This window comes from Copadichromis virginalis, linkage group LG20 (genome assembly GCF_057382275.1).
Source record: "Copadichromis virginalis isolate Kocher_CV1m ecotype Utaka linkage group LG20, C_Virginalis_male_GT1.1, whole genome shotgun sequence".
Taxonomy (NCBI): domain Eukaryota; kingdom Metazoa; phylum Chordata; class Actinopteri; order Cichliformes; family Cichlidae; genus Copadichromis; species Copadichromis virginalis.
This window is the reverse complement of record NC_140637.1, coordinates 985133-995048: the sequence shown is the minus strand read 5'-3', so window position 1 is coordinate 995048 and position 9916 is coordinate 985133. Positions and strand designations below refer to the sequence as shown.

Here is a 9916-nt window from a genome sequence, read left to right as displayed (position 1 = left end):
CAGTACTGGGTGGAAGGGAAAAACCTGTGAAATAAAGTCACTGGATACATTTAAATTTTCCTTATGATGGCACAGTCAACCTCTCGTCATCATATTAGCATTTACTGCGCACGGTCAGATCTTCACTGCTGGCACAATCACACTCTCCTTTAATTTTCAAATGTGCCGCTGTGCGCGTCACCGTGGTGCGCCTCTCCTCCGTGTTCCGATGAGGCAGAGCGCACTTGTCTGTGTGTTTTGTGTTGACACTAGAGGGGTATGCGGCGATGATCTTGCGTGTGAAAACGTCTGCAGCGGTTTCGGAGCAGCTACGGACACATTTCGCGTTGGACGAGAGACTAGGAGGAGGGCAAAGACGATCGACCGGCATCAGCAGGAGAAAAACAGCATCGCATAGTCCATCGCGCCGCTGTAGCGACCGTAGCGGCCCGTCGATTCTCAGAGGAAGCCAGGAGCTGGATTTGACATGTCGCAGGGATGTGCTGGTGAGTCGGCTCGTGCATCGGGGTGCGGGGAAGCTTGCGCGAACCTGGGAATAGAAATCTTTGACGTAAACGAGAGCCTTTGCGGGTAACGGGAGAAGTCGCGTACACAGCAATGCTGCTGCATACATGTCACTGACATATTTTCCCTTTAGTTATGTAAATACTGCAATACATGCTCACTGCATGGGCCTAAAGATGGATGCTCATAGGCTAATCACCTGCATGGCAGGTTGTCCCCGGTCATAACCACGGCGCCTTTGCGTTCATCCACTTCCTATTCTTCTTCTTGTTTTTAAGTGAATGAACTGTCGTCTCCCTGGGAAACTTAGCATCATATTAAGTGATTAAGCCACTCGCGCTTGGATAGCTGTCGCATCTAACTGTTTGGACTAAAGGGGCTGCGATGTTGGGTTCATTTGTTTGATCAGACTCGCTTCCATACGTGCATCATGAAAAATGTCAGCTGAAACGAAGCCATTCTAAATAAAGACGCAAACATGAATGCCATTTGTTTGTAGCTGCTTGTCATTCCCTGGCCTATTTTAGCTGGGACAGGACTGGTGCTGCATTGTTATGCATCCAGTTCTTTTCTTTACCTCGCAGAGAGCCTGATGATGACAGGAGGAGGAGAAGGAGAGAAGTGGAGCGAGGCTTTACTGGTCCCTGACAGGTTTTAATTAGACCCGTACAAAAACAGGTGCCTGACATCTAGACTGTTGTAATGTAATAATGATACAAACAACAACGGTCACCATAAGGTAACAGCTGTTCTTTTTCTTTCAGCTGACGCTTTGTGGTCAGAAGGTGATGGCAGTGCTGACTGAGCTTCACCACTACTACCACCCATTCCTAAAAATGGAAGCCCACCTCCAGTGCACCTGAGCCCACATTTAGTGCTCCTTTCTCCCCCTCCCTCTCCTTCTGCCTTTCCTTGCTCATTCTCCACCTCTTCCACAACCCCCACCTCACTTAACTGCAATACTTCCCCTCATCTCCTCCCATCTCTCCACTCTGTTTCCCTAGAATAATGGCGTACTGTGGGCGCTCTCTGGACTCTCCATGCACGTTAGCCTTGCTGATAGGCTTCCAGTTTGCCTTTGTGCTCTATTTCTCCCTTGGGGGCTTCAGAGGCCTGGTGTCTGTCCTGGTGCACACCACAGAGCCCGAGTTTGATTACTCTCGACCACATGATGTATACACCAACCTCAGTCATCTGGGAGTACCGCCTCCCCCGCCTCGCAACTCTGGCACTGGACCCCCTGCCACTGGCCCACCACTAAGAGACTGCCAGATCCCTTCTCCATTGCTGGGTGAGAGAGAGAAGGGTGACAAATAAATGTTTGTGAGTGTAGCACACAGTGAAACGCAAAATGACTGTTGCTATTTCCTTTGTATTCTTGAGCTGATAGAAACGAGGCCAGAAACATTCTGTCTCCTTTCCTTTGGCCAGTTGGACCCGTGTCTGTCCATCTTTCGTCTCCTCTGTCTCTGGAGGAGATCAGACAAAGAAACCCATTAGTGTTGCCAGGTGGACGCTACCGGCCTCCAGACTGTGAACCACGCCACCACACAGCAATAGTGGTGCCGTACCGAAACCGCCAGAGCCACCTCCGTGCCCTCCTCTACCACCTCCACCCCTTCTTGCAGAGACAGCAGATACACTACAGCATCTACATAGTGCAGCAGGTCAGGTTATGTATAAGTGAGTGTGCTAGCTGTTTTATAGTGATTCCTCCTGTGTCTTGTTCAGTGTGATTGTCAGCAGCTGCATGTTTGCCTTCCATGAGCAAAAGCAAAGCATTATGCAGTGGGATTGTTGTTCTAGTGGATCAGAGGTGCTACTGAGTAAAACGTTTGCCTGCTGATGTTAAGGGTGTAACAGTAATGGTAGTGTATGTGCTGCTACAAAGTATTGGTCTTGTGATATTGGAGTATTGGGCTATGGTTTGACTGTATCTAATATATACCACTTTATTAGGGGCACTTGTTCAACTGCTTGTAAATGTAAACATCTAATGAACCAATCACTGTGCAGCAGCTCGATGCGTTTAGACATGTAGACGTTGTCATGACAACCAACCCAGCTAAGCATCACAATGGGGAAGAAAGGTGATTTCAGTGACTTAAAACGTGGCATCATGGCTGGGCTTGTCTGAGAGACCGCTGATCCATCGGGATTGTCACACACAACCATCTCTGGGGTTTACAGAGAACAGCAGAAATCAGCAGTTCAGCAGCTCTTTGGGTGAAAAGGCCTTGCCGCCCCCCTTGGCTGTGCCCCTGCCCCATTGGTCATGGTCATTATTGCTGACCATACCTATCCATATCCATCCTTTTTGCAATTGCAGTGTACCCATTTTCTCATGGCTGATTCGAATAGGATAACACACCATGTGACAAAGCTATAATAATCTCAATCTAGATTCTTGAACATGATATTGAGTTCAGTGTGCTCAAATGGCCTCCACAGTCACCAGGTCTCAATTCAGTAGAGCACCTTTGTTTTGTGCTGGAATGGAAGCTATTCCAATAACTCTACAGCAACTGTGTGATACTGTCCTTTCAGTACAGACAAAGATGTTGTTTTTAGCGCCTTGTTGAATCTGTGCATTGAAGAATCAAAGAAAGGAGGTGTACCTAATTAAAAAAGTGTCCAGTGAACACATTTGAATGTTGCTGTTTTTACAGCTCTTGTAGGACTTCTAACTAGTTTTATTGCAAATTATAGTCATTATTATTATAGTGTGGTTTCATTTAAAATGGTTGTGAGATATGTGTTTGTTAGCTTTATCTGCCTGGACCAGTGCAATAGAGGTGAATTGTTTTTAGGTTACAGCTCTCGATCTAAGCAAATCATACCTCAGATATTTCCGTGGTAGATGGGACGTCATACTTTCTGTGTATTAAACATTACATTCCCATGCTACAGCTGAATTTAACCATAGTGGTGTAGTTGGAGATTCATTTTTTCCTTCAGGTAATAAGCAAATCTTTAAAATGATGTGCTATTAATCAGTGTCAACAAATTCCCCTGTGCTCTGCTACCTCAAATATCCCTGTTGTTCAGAATTTCTAAAAACTGCTGCATTTATTTAAGTCTTCACGTATTAATGTGTAAATACATTAATCTGCCTCATTTGATGTTTCAGTGGGGAAACAGCACTTTTAATCGAGCCAAGCTGTTAAACGTTGGGGTGCGGGAGGCACTCAGAGATGAAGACTGGAGCTGCATCTTCCTGCATGATGTTGACCTGCTGCCTGAAAACGACCACAACACCTACACCTGCCACAAACAGTTTCCCACACACCTGTCGGTGGCCATGGATAAGTTCCGATACAGGTAGAAGCACAGAATAAACGAGGGTGGGGCTGGTCTTTCATACATTTGCATTGCCCTGAGACATTATTTTCAAGATTGTGCGTGCTGTGACCCTCCCAGGTTGCCATACTCACAGTATTTTGGTGGGGTATCTGCGGTGACCCCAGACCAGTACATGAAGATGAACGGCTTCCCTAACCAGTACTGGGGTTGGGGCGGGGAGGATGATGACATTGCTGCCAGGTAAAGAGGATAAATGAGGCAGACACCCTGCATGATGTAAACTGTAAACTGTGCGTGCTGGGATCAGAACTCCATGCATAACCATTTCAGTTTGCCTCTTCTTGTACTTTTTCACTCTTGCTCTCGTCAGTCATCATTTTCTCATGTTTACAGCTTCAGTACCGCATGTTTTCTTTTGCTTTGACTTATATTTTATGTCCTAACATCATCTTTCATCTTCATGTCTCCTCCCATTGCTGTGGCTTTGCTCTTTGTATGTCTTGCAGTGGGCACAATGGGTATGTTCACATGCACTAGCTTGCAGACTTGGACTAGGCTGTGTGCTTAAGAGTTTTCAAACTCTTCTCATTTCTTTACTGTGCTCCCCTCTTTCCACTCTGTGGCTTTTCCAACATTTGCCAATCTGTAACAACTGAGTGCAACAATAAAATTTAATTAGGACAACACATCCAAGAATGTTTCACAACCTTTGGAAACACTGCCTTTTGTGCATGATCTTTGCAAATTATATCATGCAGAGAACATTCGCAGCATTAGTTACACCCTGTTTTGGTTGATTTAGATAACTGGAGTGGTACAAAAGCAACAGATGGAAAAGAAAAAGGGAAGCGCAGTATATTCTTCCACCCATAAGACATGGCAGTTTGTTTTCACCCTCTTCTGTTCGTAATCCTGATTTTTCCTTCTTTAAATGTAGCCCGCAGGGGGCTAGATATTTATGTAAAGTTTGTTTTTGTGAGATTAGCTTTGCAGTTTTATGCAGCACATGTTTAAGAGTCTGTTTTTGGCTTACTGTTGTGTGCTGCTGATCCAGAGTGCGTCTGTCTGGCATGAAGATTGTGCGCCCTCCAGTGGCCATTGGCCATTACAAGATGATCAAGCATAAAGGAGACAGAGGCAATGAGCAAAATCCACGCAGGTACGTACTGGCACACTCACAGGCATGTAAAATATTTGTAAAGACCTCTCTTTCTTCATCTGATCTAATGGAATATCTGCCTCAGTAAAAGGGGAAGATATTCAAACGACCTGATCACGTCATGAACTTTTCTTGTCTCCAGCTGTTCCCATGTTGAGTTTTTACTGTTATAGTTGTTGCTTTTTGTCTGTTGACACAGTGATTTGTACAGTTTGTCCTCTGCTTACTTTCCCTCAGGGCGTGTGCTTGTATCTTCAGACTGATTGTATCTAAAACGTAATTAGGTCTTATCTCATTCTCCATGTCATCAGCCTTTTATTAACTTTTATGGAAAGTCTTTGTCATTAAAAGCAATCACTTTGCAGTATATACATCTTTGCCTCCTTGCAGAGAGCCAGATGAAAAGCTTTATGCTGGGTGAAACCTTCACACAATCTTAAATATGGCTTTTGTCATTCTAGGTTTGACCTTTTGAAAAGGACCAGGCTCAATTGGCGCTCTGACGGCCTTAACTCTTTGACCTATGAGCTGCTTTCCAAAGAGCTTGAGCCGCTGTACACCAACCTGACCGTCAACATTGGAGAAGACCCCCATCTGGCCCTGGGCAGGGCCCCCATTCCTGTGAAAGCAACAACCCCTGCCCACCGACGTAGCACCAGCAAGACAGGAGACCCATTCAAACAGGGAAAGAGGCAAGAAGTGTCAGCAAATATGACCGTGGCCAAGACAGAACCTGGTCAGTCAAAGACAGCCAATCAAATAACACAGCAGAAGAAGAAGATGAAATGAGACTAGGTGCATATGAACCTGTAGCTTCCCTTTTCAGTTTGATCTGAAAGACAAAATGGAGAAAAGCAGCATAGATCTGTTCTGTCGCGGGACTTTTAAGTACAGCAGCTTTTTGTGCTCGGTGTAGGTTCGGGGTAATTACACCACGGCTCGAATGAAGAAGCCAGTTTTGTCAACGGGGTGAAGAACACTTCTGAGTCACCTCGTCTTGGCTCATCATCTGCTAAATGTGATGCCGGCTGTGGTGGCTGACACGTCTGTGGCCGTGCTCAGCAGAACCAGAAGATGAACGATGGGCGATTCAGTCATGTCCACGCGGAGGTTCAAAACAAACGGTGAAAATGAGACAGCATATATAAAAACCTCTGCACACAGGCTCGTCTGTTGCAGGCAGACCTCTGGCTTCGTCCAGTCTGCTCCCAAAAACAAAGGAAACTGCTGCTGTCTGTCTACGCCACTCTGCAGTGGGTTTGTGTTTCTGTGCCTTCTCTCTTTTATGCGCGTTTTATAGACTGGTATAGCTGCTTTTAGATGCCCACACAAGGTTAGTTTGACCTCTTCTGCCACACGGGAAGACTTAGAAGGCAGGGATGACGAAGCTGACCCGGGATTAGAGGAAATTTGTTCAGAACTGCCATTTTATATTTCTGTGCATTGATCAAACGCAGACCAACTCGATAGATATGGGACAATTCTAGAGTTTATATTTATATAGAGAGACTTCTTTATTTGTTTACCGTTTTGTTTTACATGTCCTACCTTACAGTCTGGTGCCTCTCTCTCTCTCTCTGACATTTAGTTCATAGACAATCAAATTACATAGAAGAGAACTCTGCATTCAACCACATAACAAAATGAGGAAGTACTATCATGCCCGTGTCCACGCCTGTCAGATAAACAGACTGGTCATGGTATTCGTTGTCTAGTTTGACTATACTCTCAACACATGGATAGACCTGTGCTTCTGATATTACCTGTGATTGATTATTTTCTTTTAGATTAGTCAAGTATGGTTAAAAATAACAAACAAACTCGCAGACGACACTTAAAGCGTGTGACTTTCAGATGGTGTTTAATATCTAAAGTGGTCGTGGTTACACTGCAGCACTGTGGATAGATTTAGGTCAGCTTTTGATTAGAAGCCCTGACGTATTCGTAGGCAATATAAATGGATGTTTCTTTGCTGTATTGATTCCCTGAAATGAAGCTTCTGTGTCTTGAAGGGGATGAGACAAGCCAGCAGGACAATGTGCTTCATGTAAACACGGTCGCAGGGCTGCCAAATCAGGACATGCATGTAGGTCATTTTCTGTTGATCACGTATAATCTGAAAGCATCAAGTATTTTTTTCTCTGTTAATTTGTGATGTATTATTTCCAGTGCTCGTCTCTCTTTACCTTACGCGAGGGCAGAGTTCATGAGGGGAGCATAGTTTACTGGTGAGGGACTAGAGTCTGATTCATTCATGGGCGACAGGATTTCTTGCTGCTAATTGACTAGGAAAACTGTACAATTACAAATAGCTTAAGATGACATACTGTAACACTACGTTTGTGTTGTGACACAAACGGGTAATGTATTACTGAAGCGAATTTGAATGTATTTAATTTATTGTGTAAGTACTGAGTCACTGATAGTAATGTGCAGACCTCTGAAGGGATCTTGTGGTGCAGATGTGTGAAACACTCTTCTCCATTGCAGATCAGATTATCATTCCTTTACATCACATCTCCACATTTCTCGCATATACATTGTGCCTCGTGAGATGAGCCACTGAACTATTAAAGGTATGCTGCTGGATTTTATGTGAGCACCCTCAAGTGGCAAAGTCGGGCATAGCGCCAGCCAAGAGGGGAGCAAGGACTGAATGAAACTGCAGAGTTGTGACATGAATGTTAATCATTCGCGGTCGCCATTCACCGTTTTAAACCAATCAAATCTTTGCATTGCTCTGGGTGGACGGCTTCTCGGTTACGTCGTATCACGTGACTGATCCTGCTGGTTTCAAAGGGTAAAGTAACAGACAGCTTTGTGGACCATAATCAAAGAATCTTTGTTTATTTTGAAATAATGTTTTAAGCAAAGAATGTTATATAAAGGCCGCATTGAGAGAACACTTAGAATAAATAGGATCTCATTTCTTAGCTTTATAAACATGGTTATATATCATAATATTATCCTCCATATATCATATTATCTGGGAGAAAATCCTGTATGACATGTAACACTGACACACTGGAAGCTTTTAAGGACATTATATGGCATAATCTCAGCTGGATTAATCAGCAAACTATGTGCTTACCTGGAGACTGTTCTATATTTAATAAATAGGCTAGTTTTTATAAACATTTTCGCATACGTGTTGGAAATATATATTGTTGGAAAGCAAAGTCAGTAAACAGCATCTAGATTTCATAGCAACAGTTTCTGTTTATTTGTTATTCATGAAGTTGTTGACGTTTAAATGATGAGACTCACTTGGCTGGAGAGACGAGATGCTTGCGCTCTCGTGACAAACGGCACGCGGATCGTACAGTGACGTCACCGAGAGGGACGCTGATGCCCGTCTGCAATCGAGGCTGCCTTATTTACCGACGTTATCTTGAAGATGAAAGTGTGTATGTGTGTATGTGTGCACGCCGTGTGTCAGTGTAGAGCACAGTCAGCAAAAAAGGCAACGCAAGCATATGATGGACAGTGTTGTGATAGCGAGCAAATATGTATTCCAATAAAAACGAAATCAAATAAGGCCTCATTTCGATGTTGTCTATGATTATGATCGCTGCACACATTTGATAACAGGTATACACACACACTTATGCAGCGTGCATGCCACACTATCAATACACTGCAGTGCTTATGGTGAAGCACTTACCCTCGTCGAACACTCAAAGCCTCTTAATGAATACCGCCTTTACCACTCTGATTGATGGTGCTACAGCTCAAAGACTGCAGACATCAGATGCTCATGCATGGCTGATAGATTATAAGTCATATATCACCATCCACTCATGCTGTGGAGTGGTTTAAAAACCCCTCACTAACCTGTTACATCACCCAGTGTATTGCAGGCCTCAATGTTCCATGTAAGCATCAAAAGCAGGATTAAAAAGTTGGATATGAGATCATACCTATAAATAGACAGTAACCCCCAGCTCTGTATGTTCGATCTGTTTCATAATCTAAAAAGCTGTGTGACTCACCAAGAACGGGCGAAAACACAAAATCATGAGCAGGGCTGGACAAAAACATCCCCTTACAGCCAATCCCACTGCAGCAGCAGCAAAGCCTCGAAGAGGACTGTGGGGCTGAATCAACAGCCTGATATTGTCAATGATTCCTTACTGTACAACTTCTGCTGATAGTAATCAAATGCAGTAACCATGCCCTAACAGGCTTTTGTGTGTTTTTAACCAATCAGAATTTATTAGCAACATTCCTGCTTAAAGTCTGACTGAGCAGACTCAGTAATGTAAGTAATACTGCAACATAGCAAAACCCTGAACCCCCTCAAGAGCTCAGCTTTTCATGTGCTAAAGAAAATGTTTTGGATTGTGTCGACTGCATAACTGTACTAAATATTTTTGTGGTTAGATCATTCTTTTGTATGTTATGTGCTTTTTGTGCTGTGAAACAGTCTTTAGCTTTACATTTGTGTATATTTTGCTTCAGTCAGTTCCTATAATTTTAGCCAATTTTAAACTGCACTTTTAGGCACTTGGTACTAACAGTTTGTCCAAAACTAAAAAGTTTGCATTTCTTTATTTGAGTCTATGAAAAATGCCAAAGATAACATAGTTGGATGTGTACATAATAATATTGTTGCTTCATCAAGGTCATTTCTAAAGAGCTATCAGCTGGAATCTTGGTGTGCAGTATGTCCTTAAACAATTTAAGGAAACTAGACTAGTGGAGAACAAAAGAAGTGGTAAAACAAAGTCCCGACACGGGACTGAGAGATTTATTCAGTTGATCCATCTGTTGTTCACTGAAGGCTCATCAAAAAGGTAACAGTGAAAGAGCGGCTGAGCAATTAGTAAGAATGGGCAACATTGAAGAAAAAGGCTGAGGTATGCCAGAGTACACAAGAACTGGACTCAGAATCAGTACCAATGAGACATATAGACTGATGAATCCAGTTCTGAAATGTTGGGTTCAGTC

General features: G+C 43.5%; 1 protein-coding gene across 1 annotated transcript; it reads left to right on the top strand.

The window, feature by feature from the left end:
- Nucleotide 1: 1 nt before the first annotated feature.
- b4galt3 (UDP-Gal:betaGlcNAc beta 1,4- galactosyltransferase, polypeptide 3) lies at nucleotides 2-8505 on the top strand. The gene is made up of 8 exons (XM_085442917.1): nucleotides 2-485; nucleotides 1089-1182; nucleotides 1269-1795; nucleotides 1936-2171; nucleotides 3635-3825; nucleotides 3925-4047; nucleotides 4862-4966; nucleotides 5428-8505. The coding sequence occupies exons 3-8, from the start codon at nucleotides 1513-1515 to the stop codon at nucleotides 5753-5755; spliced, it is 1266 nt and encodes a 421-aa protein (XP_085299043.1). The 5' UTR covers nucleotides 2-485; nucleotides 1089-1182; nucleotides 1269-1512; the 3' UTR covers nucleotides 5756-8505.
- Nucleotides 8506-9916: the final 1411 nt, after the last annotated feature.